This window comes from Triturus cristatus, chromosome 5_2 (genome assembly GCF_964204655.1).
Source record: "Triturus cristatus chromosome 5_2, aTriCri1.1, whole genome shotgun sequence".
Classification (NCBI taxonomy): Eukaryota; Metazoa; Chordata; class Amphibia; order Caudata; family Salamandridae; genus Triturus; species Triturus cristatus.
Genome location: NC_140588.1, coordinates 887,942,546 through 887,964,691, shown reverse-complemented (window position 1 = coordinate 887,964,691; position 22,146 = coordinate 887,942,546). Strand labels below are relative to the sequence as shown.

The window sequence follows — 22,146 nt, the reverse complement described above, 5'->3', positions numbered from 1 at the left end:
CCCTCTAAAGAGGAGGAGCGTCTTCAACATCTGGACCCAAAAAGAGCGTTGTCTTTCTACCTTGACTGCACAAAAGAGTTCTAGATGGACGACCAACTCTTTGCGGGATACGTGGGAGTGAAGAAGGGACGGGCAGTGCAGAGAAGGACCATCTCTCTCTGGGTCGTTCTCTGCATTATGATCTGTTATGCCCCGGCAAAGAAGCAGCCCCCTGAGGGTTTAAGGGCCCATTCTACCAGGGGAAAGGCTGTGACTACGGCCTTGGCTTGGGGTGTCCCAGGCCTGGACATCTGTCAGGCAGCAACGTGGGCGTCTTTGCACACGTTTGAAAAACACTACTGCCTGGACAGTCAGGTCTACAGAGAAGGGCATTTTTCCCTCTTGGTTCTGTAGGACTTTCTAGTTTCAGGTATTGGTCTGCAGCCCACCGCCGGGATGGTATGGCTTGGTTATCTAATTCAAATCTGCAGCTAGACGTCTCTATCAGATGACCAAGTTACTTACCTTGAGTAACGCATTATCTGGTACAGACTCTACCTAGATGCAGAGTCCTTATAGCTGCACCCATGCCTCCCCGCTTTGTGGACTTTTATTGTAGGGCTAGGGTTACTCCCCCTTTCAGGCCCCTAGTTTTGCACACAACTACGTCAGTTAATTTGTAGCTCTGCACTTCTGGCATGGAAAAAATTTAAAGTACTGACATCCGCTCGCCTGGGTGACGAGACATCATAACGGATGCTACCGACGCAGTCACGCGGAGTCGAATGCAACCACCCGACTGCGCATGCAAAGGGTATTGCTCAGCAAAAGTTTCCAGATCCAGCCTTACACCTAGGAAATTTAAAGGTAAGGAATCTGCAGCTAGATAGTCTCTACTATATAATGCATTACCGAAGGTAAGTAATTTGTTCTTTCACAGGAAGTGTGTTCCAGATCCTTGAAACATTGATTTTGAAGAGCTAGAAATAGGGTTTTATCTTGAAGCGTGGGGTAACATTTGTTAGTAGTAGTAAACTATTATTGTATTATCAAATAGATAACAATGAATGAGTGACACATGAAAAACTATGTTCTAGAGAAGATCATACACATTTGTTCAAAGAGAAAGAAACCGTCATTAATTTATAAAAATAAAAAAATTAAGTATTGAGAATTGGCAGACAGACTTCCAACTCAATATATGCAAGATTTCAATATTTCATCAGTTTGTTGATTTTATAGAAAACAATAGTTAATAACCTCCTTAATTGTTCTAATATTCATTTTGTTGAATGATGCCTAAAAATTCATGTTCCTCAGTGTTAGCTGCTTTGGAGAAAGACAACTACATGGCGTTTCTACTTTGTTCCCCCGCAAACAACATTCACTCTACTCTTTGAGTTTTAAATTCCAGGTTCCCTCGAACTAGGGTATTTGTGTATAGACTAGCCTGAATCTCAAGTACTTTCTTTTTAATTAACCTTGTAGATTAGATTCAATGTATTCTTGATTTATTGAAGACTAGGACTCATGAACCAGTTCCATGTGCAGAATTTGTCAGTTTGTATTTACTTCCGAGATTCTTGGAACTTTGATATATCTTGATTTTTTTGTTATAGTTTTTTGGATGTGTTTCTTTAAAGCCTTGTATGTTACACAGGTAGCTTTGAACGATCACCTAATTGGGTAGGCTTTAAGGGCGGACATATGTGAAGTCAAATAAACCGTTTTCTTGGTATCTATTAAAAAGCACGTTTCAGCCTTAGTTGGACAATCATTTTTAGGGAAATAAGTATTGATGGAACATCCATACTCCAGGAGAGTAATCATTAAGGTCTTTACCGTTTTAAAATCATGTGTAGTCAGTAGGTCGTTAAAGTTTTTATTTTGTATATGTCCATTGAAGTGCATATTTTAATTGAGTAAAAAAATCTAGGAATTTTACCATAGAGGGTGTTAATGGAGTGATATATTAATTTTTATGGCATTACTCCAGTCTTGTTTATTGGCATTATGCAATTTCATATATTTTTGTATTGGTCCAAACAAGATTTTGAATTAGCTTTTCGTATGACAGTCTTTAGGTACAATTGCGTATCTCCAGCATACGTAAAGTCTCTATCAGCCTCACACTTCATTACCAGTAACATCATTAATGAGGCAGAGTGGTGGATATAATTGACTTGTAAATGATTCATGGTCATGGAGGTGGCTGAACGGTCCATTTGCTCTCAAAATAGCCATGGATGCTGGTTCTGGTGGACAGTGGTAGTTAAAACGTGCCCCATGCACCAGCATGCACTAGTTTGTAGTACATGGATGACTGATTCCGTAGAGCACGAAAAGCAAGAAGTGAACTTATTATTTATAAGGCTCGCATGTGACTATCTTTGAAGTTACTATTTATTTATTTATGGATTTATATCGCGCTAGAATCGACTCTTAAAAGAATATCTCTGCGCATAGAAAGAAAGGAAAAAGATCTTGGCCGCTACAGGAGGCGAATGGTACAATTCAGCTCAACTTGGCCATATACTACTAAAATGATTGATAGTTACTAGAACAAAAACGTTTTAAGCTTTTTCCTAAAAAACAGGAATTCTGAGCATTGCCTGAGCTCAAAAGGTAATTTGTTCCATAGTGTTGGACCTACCACTGATAGGGCTTTCCCACCCTGTCTGCTCCTCTTAATGGTAGGTACTTTGAGTAAGAGTTGGTTACTGGACCTAAGAAATCGAATGGGGTTGTAAGGAATGAATTTGTCTCTCCAATGGGAGGGTCCGGATCCATGTATGGTTCTGTGAATAAGGCAGCATGTCTTAAAAGTAATCCTCTTATGGATTGGGAGCCAGTGTAGTCTGTCGAGGAGCGGTTTGGAAGGTGTTCTTGGGGGGGGGGGGCATTCTGCACAAGTCTAGCCGCAGTGTTCTGAATCACCTGGAGTTTTTCTATGACTCCCTGGTTAGCTGACAATAGGAGCCCATTGCAGTAATCCAGGCGACTCAGCACTAAAGCCTGTACCAAGGTTTTCCTAGTGGAATCAGGTAATAGTGGGAACACTTTGCGTAATAGTCCAATAGCATGAAGACATTGGCTGATCACCCAATTACCATGTTGTTTAAGGGTGAGCTCCCGGTCAAGACGAACCCCTAGGTTTTTTACAACCAGCTTGGGTTCAGGTACTTGACCGAGCTCACTTGGCCACCACTCAGGAGTCCTCAGATTTTTAACCTCCCCAAATAGCATTACTTCTGTTTTATTCACATTGCATTGAAGGTAGTTAGACTTCATCCAATTTGCTACAGCTTTCATGCCATCTGAGAAGGCTGTCTTCACTTCGTTGGTAAGATGTTTAAAAGGGAATAAGAGCTGCGTATCATCAGCATAGGAGACAGGGACAAACCCGAAGTTTCTCAGTATGCTGGCCAGGGGTGCCACATAGATGTTAAAAAGAGTGGGGCTTAGACAGGAGCCCTGTGGCACCCCCTTGGTAATATAAGTTTCTTTTGACCGAAATTGGCCCATGCTGACAGTTTGGGTGCGGTCAAATAGAAAACTCTTTAGCCAGGTTAACGCTAAGCTCTCAATCCCAATTGCGGCCAGACGTTCGATTAAGAATTTATGAGATATAGTATCGAACGCCGCCGATAAATCCAACAGTACCAGGATCGCTGAGTACCCTCGGTCCTGATACATGTGAAGATCGTCTGTCACAGATAGCAAGGCGGATTCAGTGCTGTGTTTGGGTCTAAAGCCAAACTGAAAACTATCTAGCAGACCAAATTGTTCAATGTAATGTGAGATCAGTTTATTGACATGTTTCTCTATCACCTTCCCCAAAAAGGGAGTAGCGAGATGGGCCTCAGGTTGGATAAGTCAGTCCAGGGGATGGAAGAGTTTTTTCTGATGGGCCTTACCAGCGCTTTTTTCCATTCCCCAGGGACTTGTCCCTCAATCAAAGAGAGATTGATAAGATTTTGGATTTGCGGACTCAGACTTTTCCCTACTTTTGAGATAATTCTGGCAGGGATTATGTCTGAGGGACTGCCGCTTTTTATCTGGCCAAGATAACCCTCTGTATCAATCAAGGAGATAGGAGAGAAGGAAGATAAAGACATGGTTCCCCTCTCTAGTTCCTTTTCCAGAACTGCTGATGTATCTCCAATAATGGATAAGTTGGAATTTGAGATATCGTCATGGATCTTATTTATTTTATTTGTGAAGAATTGGGCCACCTCGTTACAGAGTTGTTGTGAGGCTAACTCCTGAGTGTCACAGGCTGCTGGTTTCACAAATGAATGTAAGGTTTGATATAAGATCCTAGGGGAATTCCCTGCAGCTGAAAGAAGAGCCTGTATATGGGATTTCCGAGCATGACGAATTTCTTTGTGATATTTGGTTAGAGCTATCCAGAAATAATTCTTATCAGTGTCCTCATGGGTCGATCTCCACACTTTTTCTAATTTCTGTAAACCATACCTCCTGTTTGCGTGCTAAGCGAGGTTTATAGGTTTTCATAGGAGCAATCATATTTACCACCTGAGATATGGCCTGATTATAGCGGTCCAATGCCTTGTCGACATTAGCTCCAGGGCAAAAAGGAGAATCGGCAAAGTGCTCCTGAAAATTCTCTGAAGTGATCTTATGCCATGGCCGACGCCTGATAGGAAGGACTTGTGCCTTAGGGGGATCTTTACCTAAGTGAGAGATAAAAAAATTCCAGGACAAAGTGGTCTGTCCAGTTGACCTGAGTAGAAGAGGCACATTGCAGGGTGTTGGGTTTGTTGGAAAATATAAGATCCAAAGTATGTCCTGCAGAGTGTGTGGACCCGTATTCATCAAGGTTAATCCTATCAGGGACATATCATTTAGTAGGGATTGCGCCTCAGTATTATCTTTCAGGTCGCTGTGCACATTAAAATCTCCTAAAAGTAAAAAATCCTTCTCGGTGTCAACGTATCTAGCTAGTATCTCCAGCAGCAGGAGATTAGAGGAGGTATAAGGCCCGGGAGGGCGATAAACCAATGCCCCTTTATAGCTGATTTTCATCGAGATGCTGACTTTAAATACAAGGATTTCTAAATCAGTAGTGCTCATTTCCTCTAAAATGGAGACTGATAGGTTATTTTTATACACAATAGCAATACCTCCCCCTGTCTTGACAGGCCTACCGAGTCTGGCAATTTTATAGCCCTCTGGGATCCCTAGTGTGATGGCTGGGACAGAGTATGATTTTAACCATGTTTCTGTTAAGTAACAGAGGTCAGGTTGGATCGAAGCAATCATATCCCACACCTCACTGTGGTGTTTAGACAGAGATCTAATGTTACAGAGGAGATTTCGGCTCTTACAGGAATCCAGAGGCAGAGTGTTTATAGATGGTAATTCCTGCAATACATTTTGCCGGTGATCGATGGAAGCTTGATATTGACATTTCCGACATGAAAAAGGGCCCTCAGGAAGACAGCCTTCCCCTAGCCCTCCAGTACAGCCCTGGAGCACAGACTTGCGAATACGCAACAGGTCTGCTGGAGAATATCTTACCCGGGGTTTGAAATGGGCAACCGTCAGTGCAGCACTCACGGCCATAACCTCTAGCCCCTAGCCTCGTCCGGTCGCGGACGGGCGTAGACGGGCTTCTCTTTGGCTTGTCTTAGGCGAGTTCTTAGGCACACCCCTGCGCGCAACCGCTGCGCGCTTAGAGTGACGAGCACCCTTTATAGTCCTGAGACTCCGGAGCTAGAGCGCTAACCGCTGGTGATGCGGAAGTGCTTGGGTCTGCCTGTCCGCCCTCCGCTCAACGGTGTTAATCACCGAGTCGGACCGAGGCGTGCAGGCTGTTGGCTGAACCCAGACTTCCCTAGCAGCAAGTACGAGTAAGTGGGGAGCTAATAGTAAATAGTGCAATTTCTTGAGCCTAATTTTAAAAAATATTTGTTCGATTAAAACAGTTAAAAATCATCAACACTTTGCAATATAGGGCGCATTAATCTCGCTGACTTCACACACGTTTCCTGTACCGTAGCCAAGCAGCTCGGGTAGACGCTGCCACCGTCCACACCTAACAGCCTATACCTGATATACATCATAAGTGTGCATTGTTTAATGAAATAAGTTTTCTTTTCCAAATCATTGTTCTGCATACAACTAATTGCTGTAGTTTAGCTAAGTATATCAGTAGTCAGGTTAAGAATATGTCTGTATGAGACTTATAGCAAAGAGTGTAGAATAGTATTGTATTTCTGTTTTTATGAGACACTAATCTATAATGAATATATCTCTATGTAGGACAGCCATAGCTATGGGAGCAAAGAACGAGGGTGGAGGGTGGGAGGTTGTGTGGGAATGGCTGAAAGATAGTTTTCAAAGGTAGATATTGGGAGCTATGTTGTCAATGAGGAGGCCACTGGGATTTTGATAGTGAACACTTGACATCCTCTTAGGTGAGAACTTTTTTCTGAATTGGAAGAAATGCAATGAGTCTGATGTAAAGGGGGATGTTTTATTTCATGGCTTGAGTGCAGTGCATAGATTGAGAAGGCTTGATTGTAGTTATTGCAGTTTTGAAGCTCTAGTCTGATGTTTGATCTCAATTGTTGGATGCAAACGTTTTCTGAATGGTACACTCAGGCATAGCTTTGTGAGTGATACAGTTAATCCTAAAGAAACCGTGGACTTGCAGAACCAGCTAAGATAGCTGCATCATTAAGGTCACCTCATTGTGGAGCTGTGATTTTGATTGAATTTCCATTGTCCCTTATTGAGGCCAGCAGTTACATTTAATATGCGCTTCAGGGATGCCACAGGAGCTAGTTATGGTGATGCAGGAGAAGGCTTAAAAGGTGAGTTCACACTGTCAAAAAAAGCTTGGTCCATACGGGTGTGGAAATGTCCTGTAATTGCAGGAGTCAGATGTTACAGTTGTCCATTATGGGGAGGTGTCCTTCCCACCTTGAGTGGTAGTTATTGCAGCAGGTCAGCCGCCTGAGAAATAGTCATGCAAATTACAATAATACATTTTATTCTTGGATTCTGTTCTTTTTTTCCTAGATGTAATGTACAATGGAAGTTTTACTAACAAACTGAAGTTACTCTTCAAGCTGCACATACCTCCAGGTAAGAGAGCAATCATGTTTAGAGATTTCGATTTGTTTGTTGCCATCTACAATTATAGTAAGAATTTGCTTTTAAATGTTTTTGCAGTTTTAAAAGGAAGGATTTTTATTTATAATTTTAAAGAAATAACTTCCTCATTTCCCTAAAACGCAGTGAGTGTCTCTGTTAACACCTGTCTGTAGCTCTGCAGCACCTTTTCCTTCTGCAGGTCCGCATGCTACATGTCCTCCACATGATCAAAGCCATAGCTATCCAAGTGCTTCAAAGAAGTCTTCCAAATCCGTGAACCTCAAATCATTCAATTATTTTCGTCAGAAATGCTTCTAAGTTCCTGAATTATTTGCCATTTCTTTGCCTCTGTTTATCAATGTTGACACACCACGTACACGAGACATGATCTTCAACCTTTACTGATGCTGGTTACTGTATACACTCGCCTCTCATCATCCTTGCAGGGTAGTTAATTTGTTAAATTTATTTAATTTAGGGGCAGTATTAGGCAAGAGGATGAGAATATTGGTCAGTGACAGCCTGCATAATTTATCAGAGGTTGTTTAGGCCATATGCTCAAATGGACATTATATTTGCATATGTCCCGCATATATGCTACATACGTTGTCAAATTCACAGTAGTTTGTTCAAATCTATTTCCGTTGCCTCTCTTCCTGTATCTTTAAGCGGGTTCAGTTTACCTGTAGTTCAATTGCTTGATTAGGCATTGATAAATGTCTTCCAGAATGCCTTAAGTTTATTAACAACTACAAGAACATTGGATGTTTTTACTGGGCATGTGTTCCTGGCCATTTGTTATTCAAAATATCCCTAATTTGATCATTAATATCACACCCTGTATCCAAGAGACCATTTTCCTTAGCCAAGAATTGGAACAACTTCAGTCCTATCCCATTAGACTGATCATATTTCTGATTACATATCTGTATTCATATTTCCAACAATTTCCTGTTGAAAGCTCAATATCACCCCCATGCTTGGGGAAATACCAGTGCCACACAAAATCACAAACTAAACTGTACTGACACTTCCTTTTCCAACGTTCGGGTCAGTTATGTCAAGCCGAGTAAATCGGAGTCAAAGTGAAGTCATTTCTCCTACTTCACATGGAAGTGTACACTATCCAAATCTTGCCAATACGTGAGCATTTACAGCTGAGATTGACAGCAGTATGTCTTAATGTAAGTGACTGAGAATTCACTCTGAGTCTTATTAAGCATGTGTATACACATGAATGCGTACGTACATATATGCCTGCCTACCTACCTCACCCCATAAATTAAATTCATATTCTGACCATGAATAGCATTAACAAAATAGGAAAGGGGTACGGGGTGGTATGTTTTGGACCACACTGAAAAAATTGGAGGCGCCTCCACTTGTATTTATTTAATATTTCAGCGCAAATGGTTTGTCAAAATGAAAGTTTTATTCTTATTAGTTAGATGAATAGTCAAGTTTTCCTATTACTTTCTCAATGCTGAAAATTTGTAAATTAATTCTTAATTGCATATCTGATATTGTGATCTGCAGACATTTAATGCATTGTTGCAACAACATATATAGCATTCAACAGTATCCAGTTGTCTACAGCAGGTTAACTCTTATACAGTCTTCTGTTTTACAAACCACAGTATGGCTCTACAGCGCTGAACCCATTGCAAACTGGAGCCAGTATGGTATCACTGTATTTCTAACCACTAAACATTCTCCCTTCTTATTCCTTGTGCCTCTTACTTCTATTTGCATGCATTGCGGTCCTAAAAAATATACTAATAATGGTCACATAGGATCTGCCACTTAGTATCACTGTTTGTATTCAAATTGTCCTTTAATCACAAATCGTTTTTGGATTGAAATGTGAATGCGTATTGTCAAAATCATATTATGAAGTTGACACTCGAGTGTATTTATTGCAGACTCAAACCCTAAAACCAAATGTTCATAAACCGGTGAGTAGCTCTTGTGCTACCAGCATTGTGATTTGCTTTCATTTGCTTCTTCCCTCCTTTTTTGAGTTACATTACAAATCTGACTCCAGACGTCCTTGCAAGTTCCCATTTTGTGTACTTTAACTGGATTAAGTCTCCTAATTAATTTGTTTGTAGCAAACATATTCACATCAACAATTGCGTGGATTACACTAAATCTAAATATATATTCATTTAGTTTAGTTTCTATGTTATATAATCCAACCACCTTAATCTTACCAGTGCTTAATTTGTCAAATAATGAGTGCCGGTGCCCAAAGCTCTGCTCAGCAGCCCAGTGCCAGTGAAATTAACTACTGGTGTGCCAAATGCCATGGCTTCCTAGTCTTGATTCCCCCTCATGCCTTTTTAATTCACTACTAGATACTCCCTTCCTTATCTCACTCTTGCAGGTTCCTGCTTTCTCCCTTTACAACAGTTACTCCATCTTTCTCTTCCTCTGTCTTTCCGCTTCATTTGTATTTCCCTCTCGTGCTCTAGGTAAATGTATTATGAGGAAAACTAAGTGCCTGTCCCCAAAACTTAGTGTCCACGCCCCCCACTGGCAACCACTGGCTCAAATTAAGAATTGAATCTTACACAACATATGACAATTTTTACTTTTTTAGTTGATCTTGTACTTTTCATTACCTCAGCAAACATTTGAGCATATCAATGTACTCTCCCTATTTTATAGTCTCTCTTTGTCGACCTTTTCCATGACACTTTCTAGAATCTCATTGCTTTTTCTGGTTTCTTGCTTGAACTAGAGTTCACATATTTCATCCTTGCTCCTTTTTAGGTCTTGCCTGACCCAGCGCATGCGCTGGTCTGGCGAGACTTATTGAGAGGGCTCCAAAAAGTGCTACCAGGCCAGCCTAGAGCTACAGTGCATGTGCGCGGGCGCCACTTTTACCGCAATTACTTTCACTTTCGCGGCCGCACGGTTGCTTGGCATAGCCAATAGGTCTCGCTTTTGGGACCTTATATGTGTTTAGTTATGCAACTGTTGAATGGCTAAACACTTATAAGGTCCCAAAGGCGAGACCTATTGGCTATGCCAATGCTTGTTTCAATTTCCTTTTACAATTTAGACATTTATATTTCATTTTTTTATTTCACCCTGTTTCATCAACATCTTAATCATGATGAACCTTTCAAATTATTTTCCTGTCTAAGTTCTTGTCAATGACTTCCACTGGGGTGGTCATACACTCTTCAGTGGCATCACCCAACGTATTACCAAGAGTAACCGCTTCACTGGTACAGTAAATCTGTATTACCAAATATCGAACGTTCCCAGGTACCTTATAAGAAATAAAATCCTTTCTTAATTGGACCAGTCGAAGACCATTTACTATGAAGGCTTGATTTCTTGCCAAAACCTTGGATATTATTGTATATCCTTTAAGATTCCTGAAATAGAAGTAGTGAGGTTTGTAGACGGGTATGCTTCATGTAGAAAGATATCGTCCGGAGAGATATATTATTGTTACTACTCCCCATCTTCATATTGTCGTTCTTTGTTTGTCACAAACTAGCACGGGCTCCACTACCATAGCTTCTAGCATGTTGGAGAGGGGACATCTCTCCCAGTTACACCTCTTTGTTGGCAGAAGTGCCTACTTTGACTGGAGAACTTCATAAAATAGTTATGAATGGCAATACTGTTTGTTCTGATGTTGAACTTATTCAATGTTTGCGCTGAAAATATTTTTTGTTAGATAGGGATACAATTTCATCCCAAGTCCATATCCTTAGTAAAACCTGTGAGCATATAGACCCGGATTACAAAATAATTAATGTCCAGTTGTAAGCCCTGTAATTTTTCCTTCAGGTAGACAACTCAAAGGAGAGAGATAATGGTGGAAAAACAGGACCGCTCAGCCTATGTCAAGCTAATTTCACTCACCACTCCTGTGTAGTGGTGGGTGGAAATGGCATCGCTCAGATGATAGGGTCTTTAAGCCGCACCCTGACTCCCTGGTATTGTTGGTCATGGTCAAATGTAGGGTAAAACATGAGGCACAGCCATTGGGATCCATGATTGACATATTTAAAATATGGTTTCTACTTGAACATAAAAACAGGGAGCAGGGGAGGAGTGACAGACCAAGACACCTGACTCACTTATCTTTCTCAGGTAGACCAGTTTACTTTGCTTCCTACCCCATCCCACTTGACCTAATGTGCACCTTTCTCACTAGTTTCCTAATTATCCTAAAGTGCTTTTCTGTGCTTGCGGTTGGAACGTGGTTGCAGGGCATTCACATGTAGCAAACTCCCATGCAAATGTGTTCCTGCTTCCTTGGTGGAGCCAAGCTGTGTTATTTACCAGACTCTAAGCCACACCTGTGACAAACACTGCTCAGTTCTTCTGCATATTGTGTACAGTAGGCGTGGTTACCATTTGGTCATCTTTTTATGTGCAAGCATAGCCCCTTTGCCTTCATCAGATTGCATACTTGGTTCAAGGGCATCTATGGCTTTTATTTTAGGATATATTTGCATCTAATCTAATACCTTGCTGCACAAAAAAGGTCATATGATTGGCTGCCTGGCGAATATGCAACTTGATATTCTCTGCTTGCCCGGCTGCCCGTTTGGAACAAGGATCATCATCATTCATGCACTGTGGTTCAAGACTCCAGTAGATGAAGGAAGTTGTACAAAGCAGTTGTATCACTCTCGGGGGGTGCGAGGGTGGGGGGTTAGATGTGACGCACCGGTGTGGCATTGTTCATTTCATATGTTGCCATAGTCAAACTAAGTTAAAAAAATATGTTCCAGTATTTCCCTATATTTTAAAATGTTTCATTATTTGTATGAACTTTTATCCCAATTGTTTCTTTCAGCCTTTACTGAAGTTGAATCTTTAAGTCCTTCAAAAGGAACTAAGCTGTCCAAAGAAGAACTGATACGTTTCAGCCAGCTTAACGGTCAGGGGACATTTTCTTAATTCATTATTCATGTGCATGAGGAATTAGGCTTATGAGTCCATTCCTTTGGGTATTGTATTGCTCATTGTAACGTTTGTAATCACTGTTCTTTCATTTAGGGGCTTTTGCAAAGAGGGGGGTAGAAAGTGTGATACGGGGCATGTTAATACCAAGGCAAAGCTGAAATTAATGCGGTCTACAACTAGTGCAAGTTTATCTCTTTAGGTGGCACAGGCCCAGTAGATATATTAAAGTGCTGTAAATAATGGCACTAATGTTGATGCAAGTTACACTAGTATAACTTATAAAGGGAGGTACATGTCTAACTTTAACATGATAACAATTGTTTGTGCTGTAAAATGCATCCTTGCTCACAAAAACAGAGACTGATGGAACACAAAAACGTGTGTTAGCTGCCCACCTATTGTGCCTTTTTTCTGCTACAAATGTGCATATCACAAGTGCAAGTTTGGTTTACCAATAGTGAATGGAAAGTTCTAGCTGATGAGTTCCTTGAAATTGCTGACTTGTATATTTACGAAAGTGGTGTGACAAAGCTCACAATCTCGGTTGCTGTAAAACAAATGATGTCTGAATCATGAAGGACACTGAAGAAAAATAAAAAAGAGATGCCATTATTTTAATTTCTGCATAAAATAGTTTATGATGTAACGAAGATTTGTAAACTGGATTTGGCAGCCTAATCCAAAGGAGGAACTTTGTCATAAATGATACAAGATACTTAGAGAGCCAGTGGGGTAGGGAGTAGTCGATAAAGACTGATGCCATAGAGCCGTAAACTCAGTGCTTAATTTGAGCCGGTGGTTTCCGCTGCTAGTCACCCGCACTTTCTCTACATCGGTTCTTATGGCAGCCTGCCACATGGTGGCGCTGTTTGTCTAATTTTTTTGAGGAGCACAACAGCTGTTGTTTAATAATTAAATGTACATTAAAATCCCTAAAACCTGCCACCCGAAGCTATAAGAGTAGCTTGGGTGGCATATATTCGTCATTTTAATGTACATTTAAAGTGTGAATTGTCACACTTGTATGAGTGTGATGGCTAGTAGTGATAGTACTGTCATTGGCAGTGCTAGTGGGAGCAGTGGGGGTGACATTTGTAGTGGCCTCCTCGCAAAGGCCCTGGCATTTTTTTTTTTTTTTTTTTTTATACAAATTAAGCAGAGCGTAAACTGAAGGTCCGTATAGTCTTGTCTTTTTCCTCTCCACTATCTCTCCTTAGGATTCCGTGCTTGTTGTTGAAACATATAATTAGCAAGATATTTTGCACGTCACTTTCTGTCTTTGACACATCCTAAGTTTATCCACTTTACGTCATCACAGTCATACAAGCCGTCATTGATCCAAAATGCTGCCTTGCGCTTCTTTGTTAAGAGGCATTACATTGTCTGATTCATGCATCTAAATGGGGAGCGCTGTTTTATCATTCCCCCCTTTGTTCAGTCATGTGACATGCTCATCTTCAGATGTAATGTGTCATTGCTTAGTTTGCTGTGACATTGCTTTAGACATCATCTAAGGTAAGGGATCTGCAGCTAGATAGTCTCTACCAGATAAGGCGTTATTGAAGGTAAGCAACCTGTTCATTAATGAGTGACCCTTGGTAAGGTGACAGTAAAAAGGCGCATCACTCTGCCAGTTCTATATTGGTCATTTATAAGATCATATAGCAGAGCGTTTTCCATGCAAGCAATTCAAAGTGATAGTCTTGTAGCTTAGGAAGCTGTACTGATCTCTAGACAACTATATTGCAGGGGCTATGTCTCACTCAGATAAATGTAATTTAAACAATTAACCTACATCTGGAGTTTGTTAAATGTGATACATACCACAATTATTGTGTATATGTAATTTGGACTGTAGAGGTCAAATAAGAACTTTTTATTGTTAGTTAAGATGGCTGTCTACCTTCATCTCATTTGTGACGTGGACAATGGGAATTGATGAGGTACCCACGAACTTTGTGGAAGATCAAAGACATTGCACCCTTTTGGCTGAGTGACCAATTTGTTTCAAAATTGTTATCGATCCTGCCCATGACATCCTCCAAGCCGATACTACGCAGGGAATACACAATGCTGATGAATATAAAATCAGGGACTGAATCGAATTCACATCCTAATATTTGTTAAAGAATAGCACCACTGTTGCTTAGCTGCTTTCAAAAGGTGATCTATTTACATTGTGTTTACTGCAGCATGGAACTTCTGGGATGGTGTTAGCAGAACTGGTTTAAGGGGAGCGAAGTTGGAGGACAGAAAGGACCTCCTTAGCTTTAAGTTGTGGATTTTGTTACCACTAGCCAGACTTCTAAAACAAGAACTAAATCACACTGTAATAAAATGAGTGTAATGTATGGAAACCCTATAGGGACTACATTTGAATCACCTACATGTGGCATTCTAGAGCCTCTTTTAAAACAACAGTGCTTGCCTATTGGCACTTCACAACCAGTGTGCATCCAGAAGAAGTGGCAAAACTCTGTGCCTGCTGCAAGAAGACTTATGCGGCCTGTCAGAGGAAATTTAGAAGAGCTTAAATCTTTGCTGCACTGGCTTGATTCAGGACCTGGGAAATTCCGAAATGGGGAAAACATTTTTTTTGACTGAGATCCACAGAGAAAGATGGGCTTATCTTCTGAAAAGGTTGATTTCTCCCGAACTCTTTTATGAAAGTCTAGGTGCTAAGCAGCATAAAGCTCATAGAAGTAAAGGGAGCAGCTAGCCTTGGATAACCTGCTCTAGTTGGACTGAGTTTTGAAGAACCAGCCTCTCAACTGCCCTTGTCAAATCATGAGGTCTGCAGTAGCTTCTATATCGAATAGGTTACTCACTTGAAATGCCAGCAGTTGACCTTTATTCTTCATTTGGATGGATCTTCCCACCTCTGGAGCGCCTGATTCACGGGCGCTTGTAGGCGTGTCCAATATTAACCCTTCCTTAAGTGGAGTTGCATTGAAGTTTGACTCAAGCAGATCCACAGCTGGTATCATCCCTTGCCCTTGGATGACTTTGAGCTCTGTTAGATATATCCGAGTTGCAGTTACTGGTCAAATATAAATGAACCGGCAACTGAGCCTGGAATCTCTATCTTAATGGATACCTCGTTTAAATGTACCCTAATGTCACGGTTCTGACTTTGTCTGGTTCTTTGTGACTAAGCCACCTGAATCTCTATCTGAATTTGGCCCAGTCTGATCAGGCACATCTTTTGCAGCTCTTGTAAAAGCCTTAGAGGAAGCCTCTGGCCCAGAAAATAAAACAGCTGATGTCCTGTATGGGAATGGCTGAATCCTTTTCATAGTATTACTGGAGTCAGCCCATTTTGGTCTTTGAGTGGGGGGCGAAGTCAGAGGATGTAGTGTTTCTGGTGAGGTACTGTTTAAGGAGGTGGTGTGATAACCTTTGTAAACAAACAAAAAGTAAAAGACAAAAAAGAAAAGAGTTTTAAAAGAAGACACAACACTTGGAATAATGCAAAGAAGTCGAGCATGTGTTTATGAAAAACAGCCAGCAAGCATTCAACAATGAAGCGTAGCAATTGCTGTTTCAATGAGCCAGAGCTTTATTCTTAACCAATTAGGGTATGAAGTGCTACAATCAATAAATTTTGGTTACATTTAAACTATTTTGATCAATATAAGTAAATGGAAGGAGAACACATGACAGAAGAGAAACTTGCAACTAGAGACGAATGAGCAGGTGCAAGGATCTTCTTCTGGGAAGGAATGTGAGTAGAACTTGGAAGAGAGATACAGTTAACAATAACAGTCCCTAAGGGCCAGATGTACGAAGATAGGAATAGCGATTTCCTAATGTCTAAAACTCTCTTGAGTTTCATGCATATTAATGAGGCAGGTCACAATTTGCGACCCACTAAGATTCGCCACCATCACAGGGATAGTTGCCTGCTAGAGTCAGCAAGCCACCATGTCTCCGATTGCTTTTAAATTAAGCCGTTTTCTTCTTTAAATGCAACCCATGTTCCTTTAGGAAAACGTGATACGTTCAAAAAGAAAAAAAAAAATATTGAAATTTCATTTTTTAGGAGCAGACAGTGGTCCATGGGAAAGTACTGCCTGCTCTTAAAAAATATTTTTTCAACCATTCTCAAAGTTGAAGGCGTCCCAAAGGGGAAGGCATCCCTTCGGGACCCCTTCCCATTTCGAGTGGGTTATCATCAACTTTGAGTTGGAAATAAATTTCAAATGTTTTGCGACTGCATGTCGGTCACAAAATATTCGTACCCAACTCTGCGAATGGGTATTAGGAAGGGACCCTCAACTCTCTTCTTCCAAATACTGAATCGCTAAACCCATTTTGCGATTTAATAACAAGGTACCAAATTGCAATTTGGGCTTTGTTGATCAGAAAAAGCATTTTTGTGGTAACAAATTGCCCGATTTTGCGAATTTGGCGGTTTGCTAGTCGAGAAGTGCTTTGTACAGCTAGCCCTAAATCTCCTATTTTCTAAAATCATCTCTTCACATTTATTGTGCTAACTTCAGAACGAGACTACTCTGCATACTAGTTAATTTAAAAATGTGTAACTATTCAACGTTTCTAAGGCATTAGTGGTCTATGTATATTAGCTTGTGCAAAAACGAAATCGTAATTGATTATTAAAATGAGAATGTTAATGTGCAGGTTAAGGTTTACATAAGCATTATCATTTTCACAGTAGACATACATATAGACCTGCAGGTACATATGCAGGTAAATGCATTTTCTCAAAGCCTGCTAGGAACAGGTTAATCGATGTTCAGATGAAGTGTGCTACAGAAACGAGTGTAAATGTTGACAATGTGGTACAGATTATTGTATTGTAGGAGGGGAGAAGTGAGACATGGCAAGGAAACGGGCATGGTTGCCTTGGCCAAGAATGTTGTCCAGGTGGCAGATGAACCCTGGTGGAATCTTGGAAGTGTGGTAAGGATCTTGAGCCATTCTAAAGGGGAAAGTGGTATGGCTGAAGAGACATGCAGCGAGTACAAGCCTTTTGGAGAGTTTACAAGAAAATCAGCTAGAACAGACTTCCAAGATGTTCAGGACCCACGGAGACAGCAGGAAAGTTGAAAGGCATACCGCTAAGAGGCAAAAAAGGTGTAATGACTTTGTTGGAGTGTAATCTTGTAATCATTCGTCTGTCTTTTATGATTTGACGTAAAGTTTTTTCCCCCAGTCATTAGTGCATCTTTGTAGATGTTTTGTCTTTTGCGTGTAGGGCTTGTTTATGTTCTAGTCTTTTTTTTGTGATGGTGTACGTTGTGTTATGAAGAGAGATGTGTTTTTTTCCCTTGTGCTATTTACTTGTATTGAGCCTTACGGCTTATCTTAGTAGTAGAATTCATGTTGTAGGTTCTAGAATATGGGATGCTGGAAAAGGAGTCAGTTGGAGGTGGTGATGTACTAGAAGAGGCACAGAGTGTTATTCTATTAAAGGCTTCATCTTGGGTCTGTGTACCTAATAGGACCATTGCTTTGGCATAAAAATAAACATAGATGAGCCTCTCAGAATGCCATAAGAGCCACAAGCACTTGGCACCTCCCATGTACGTCCTACACCCGACAAACCATGTAGTCCGAAATGGAGCCGAAAACTGATGCATGTTGGAGTGCTGGACGGCCTCATCAGGTATATAAAGCACTCGGGACTATTGTTTGCTGCTGAACAGGGAGTTAGCCCACAGGACTGCGAGGACCAGCAGCCCGCAAACACTCACCTGCTGCCTCTTCCTCTGGGGCTCCGCCTCCCCCTGTTGGACTCTACAAAACGCCTCGCGGCCCCCGCTTCGCCGGCGCCGCTCGGGACTATCGTTTGCTGCTGAACAGGGAGTTAGCCCACAGGACTGCGAGGACCAGCAGCCCGCAAACACACTCACCTGCTGCCTCTTCCTCTGGGGCTCCGCCTCCCCCTGTTGGACTCTACAAAACGCCTCGCGCCCCCGCTTCGCGGGGGCCGCTCGGGACTATCGTTTGCTGCTGAACAGGGAGTTATCCCACAGGACTGCGAGGACCAGCAGCCCGCAAACACTCACCTGCTGCCTCTTCCTCTGGGGCTCCGCCTCCCCCTGTTGGACTCTACAAAACGCCTCGCGGCCCCCGCTTCGCAGGAGCCGCTCGGGACTATCGTTTGCTGCTGAACAGGGAGTTAGCCCACAGGACTGCGAGGACCAGCAGCCCGCAAACACTCACCTGCTGCCTCTTACTCTGGGGCTCCGCCCCCTCTCTCAGGTAGATTACAACGTGCGCATAGTTATGCAGCGCGGGACGCAGCGCAGGCGAAGCCCGGGCCAAGGGCGGGCCCGTTTTAGCCCGTTATAAACCGTGCAGGACCGGACCGGGCCACATCTCTTTGTTGCATATTCCATTTTATTGTTTGTTTGTAGTCTGTTGACCCAGAATTATATTATTCACCCTACATAGAACATGTCGACTAGGGAGACTAGAAGTAAAGCCCTTTCATCTAGTACTTCAATACCGGGCACTTTGGATTGCTTCTTATTGAGAGCCAACTCTTTGATTTCGAATGACATTACTATTCTGGAAAGGCGTCTCTCGCATGGCATTGATAACGTTAAAAGATCATCTCTTGGTCATATAGCAAATGCAAGAACACCTGATAGACATGAAACGCAGCTAGAGACTGTATCTCATAGTGATTGTCCACAGGCAAATATGTCTTTGGTCCCAGTACGCCCATACGACAAAAATATCGATAGCCTCTCCCCTTCTAACAGTCCTAACCTCCCTTCTGGACCTAATCAACGGCTTCATAGTGGTCCAGAAACAAGCCGCAAGCAATCGCGAGCTAATATGGAGGGGGCTGTTCCTAAAAGAAAACGGGGAGCACAGGCTGCGTGTGGTAAAAAAAAGTTAAGGGTGGCTGGTGTTTCATCTTACACAGGCCCCTCCCGAGGGGCAAAAGACAAGGCAATTTCCACTATAATAAAAGATCCAATCATTCCACCGGCTCCCCTTTTTACCCTGAGCTCTCCGGTAGCTCATCCTCACACTATGAAAATCAGTGATGATACACCGGTTAGGGCCGATTCTCAATCTCAAGTTTCTGTAGGTCTTTTGAAATCCCTTTTGAACCCCCTTATTGCCAGACTGAACCAAATAGATCTCAGGCTGGCAAATATAGAAGGGTCCATAAAGCCAAGGTTTGAACCTCTCCATACCATGCAAATCACAGAAAGAGTGAGGGATGTTATTACACCAATAGAGTCCATATCTAACCTTTCTTCTACAGCAGCTGTTCCAAGTTTGGCAAATCCCCTTCCCCAATTACTGGCTGTCTGCAAAGTAACAAACTGTGTTGTCCCCCCTCCTACTCCTGAGGTGCCGGACAAGCCTATCTTGGACATAGACCAAGAAAACCAGGAGGTTAATGGTTCGGGCAAGGGCCAAATATTACATCTCCCTCCGGAAGCAGCGCCACTGGTAGTTGTCCTAGCTGGAGTCCCCAAACTTACTAACACAAAAGATGAATCATACGTTTCTTTAAAAAACAAAGTAGTAAGTTGGCTAAATAAGCATAGACCTCTTCCCCCAAAATTTTTGGGTGAAATTATAATGGCTAGAAGGGTTTCATGGCTGGGATCTACTAAGAAAAGTATTACCGGTGACTGTGTTGTTGCAAACTTAAGGGACTCTGGAGCTGTTTCTTTTATTCTTGGCTGCCCCCATGTAGAGGAAGAGTCTCTGATTCGAACTCTCCCATTGGCATTTTTTTACCCACCATATGTCAAGCACTTCGGTGAGGTCCTGGAACCTGGGTGGACGAGGGTGGGCCGAAGAAGTCATTCAAGAGGGGTTATGAGTAATTATCCTCTCCCAAGCACTAACCCGTATTTTAGGGATCATAATAGGTTCAGATGCCTGAGTGAGATAGATTGACTAAACATTAACTCTGATCCACTGAGTATCCCACCCTCTGTCCCTATGGACAGTGATAATATTTTTCACATAGTTCCCAGAGCCATATCAGCAAGCAAGGGTGGTTTTGAGGGCTTTGATGTTACCAAGAATCCACTAACTAGAGCTCCTCCCGCCAAAATAACCTTGGGCGAAATGGACAAGTTTATTCACAATAGCTTGGGGGATGCCAATCTGACAGTTACTGTGGATACTGTGGCCCCAATTCCGGTAGCTCTACCTCCTTTCGCACTACTAACAATTTTATCATGGAACTTAGCCGGCATTGGCAATAAACTAATGTGCCCAGATTGGGGCCTATTTATAGATAAGCATGACATATGCCTCTTTCAAGAAACATGGGCAAGGGGCGAACATCACCGTAGTGGTTTTGCCTCTATTTGGATTCCAGCTAAGTGGGAGGGGAGGGGTAGACCATCCGGACGTTTGACAATCTGGGTTCGTACCCACTTGGGTTGCCAGGCGACGGTGGTGGATACTTCATCCCCGGATGTGCAATGTGTGATCCTGGCATGGCCTAATGATTATCGGCTTGCTCTGATTAATGTTTACTCTAGACCGGTAAACATCACAGCGGAGTCTAATACCATTGACGAGCTCTCTACATTTCTAAATATTATTCCTCAGGGCTCTATTATGCTAATGGGGGGAGACTTTAATTGTCACTTTGAGCCGCTACTGGGCTTGATAGATGGTGATATCCAGGAGGAGGATGATTACTGGGCAATACCCCCAGCTGTGGGTTTGTCACCCAGATCATGGACGCCTCTTGCTGTTCAGATCACGGCCCTAACTTTAAAGCATTCAATTAGGGCGTGCAACGGCCGTTTTCAATCTGATGTCCCCACTAAGTGTACTTACAATAAACCGGGTAAAGAGTCCAGGTTGGATTATATATTTGTCGAGACACGTGCTTGGGATAAGATTCAGGACTTCAGGGTTGAATCAAGGGAAGACAGTGATCATAACCCATTGATTCTCCAGCTTCTATCCCCGGGGAACTCAATTGTATCAAATACTGAAAACAAGGACTTAGATACAGGCTGTGATTTATCCAGCAACAGGCGTAGGCTGAGGTGGGAAAAATTAGTTAATCACCCTGCCTTACTACCCGAACTATATGAAAAGATAATCCCGGTCCTGGAAGTTGTTGGCTCTCTACCATTGCATGCTCCCACTCTTGAGACGCACAAAAAATTTGAGGAGCTAAATCAGGAGCTAAATACTATTCTGGCCAGTGTTTTAAACCCTATAGTGACTAAAGAGTGTAGGAGCCGTAATACACCTACTTGGTACAACACTGCTTGTAGAAAACTAAAAACAGAACTCCTTGAAGCTGTTAAATCTAACAATAATAAGGCATTAGTTAGACAAAACGCTGGGAATACAATCAATTGATTGAACATGCTAAATCTGAGTGGGATAGTGATAAATGGGATAACTTAACTGAGGCTCTTCATAAAAAAGACTCTCGTAAGTTTTGGCAAATTGTCAATACGGGCTCATCCGAGCCCATATCGGCTATAGCTCCTAACATCGCTGCTAGCGTGTGGGAAGCCCATTTCTCCTCCCTCTATGGTAGCGAGCCCTCCACCAACGGTATTGTCCAGGGGGAAAAAATGTCCAAACTTACCCTAGTCCAATATGGGGACGATTTTCGGGTACAGGAAGTTTTTGACATAACTTCTAGTCTTCAAGCAGGTAAAGCGCCCGGCTTGGACAAACTTCCTGGTGATCTTTTTAAAAATGAACCAACGATTTGGGCACCTTATCTAATGGTGTTATTTAACGCAGTTCAGAAGGGTATGGCAATACCCAGTACTTGGCTGGGAGCTGAAATAGTTCCGATCTTCAAGAAGGGCTCTCCCTTACACCCGGCAAACTATAGGCCTATAAGCCTTATAGATGTGCCACAAAAGATGATTTTAGAGCGCCTTGGGGACTGGATAGAGGAGTTCTCTATCCTGAGTCCCTATCAGGCAGGGTTTAGGAAGAATGTTTTAACTCTGGACCAAATCTTCCGCCTTATGATGTTATATTGGAAAACTGTAAAGGTCGAGGGTGGCTCTTTGTATATCGTATTTGTGGATTTACGTGCGGCCTTTGATCTGGTACCTAGATCAAAACTATGGTCCGTATTATCTCAGTTGGGTATCCCTGCCTCTTTAC

At 42.1% G+C, this 22,146-nt stretch overlaps 1 protein-coding gene across 1 annotated transcript in view; it reads left to right on the top strand.

Moving 5' to 3' along the window:
* TBC1D8B (TBC1 domain family member 8B) overlaps positions 1-22,146 on the top strand; it is a 765,078-nt gene that overhangs the window by 664,750 nt on the left and 78,182 nt on the right. Inside the window, exons 17-18 of the mRNA XM_085608029.1 lie at positions 7,030-7,095; positions 11,933-12,016. Of these exons, the coding sequence (XP_085464155.1) occupies positions 7,030-7,095; positions 11,933-12,016 (150 nt within the window). The remainder of the gene's footprint in view (positions 1-7,029; positions 7,096-11,932; positions 12,017-22,146) is intronic.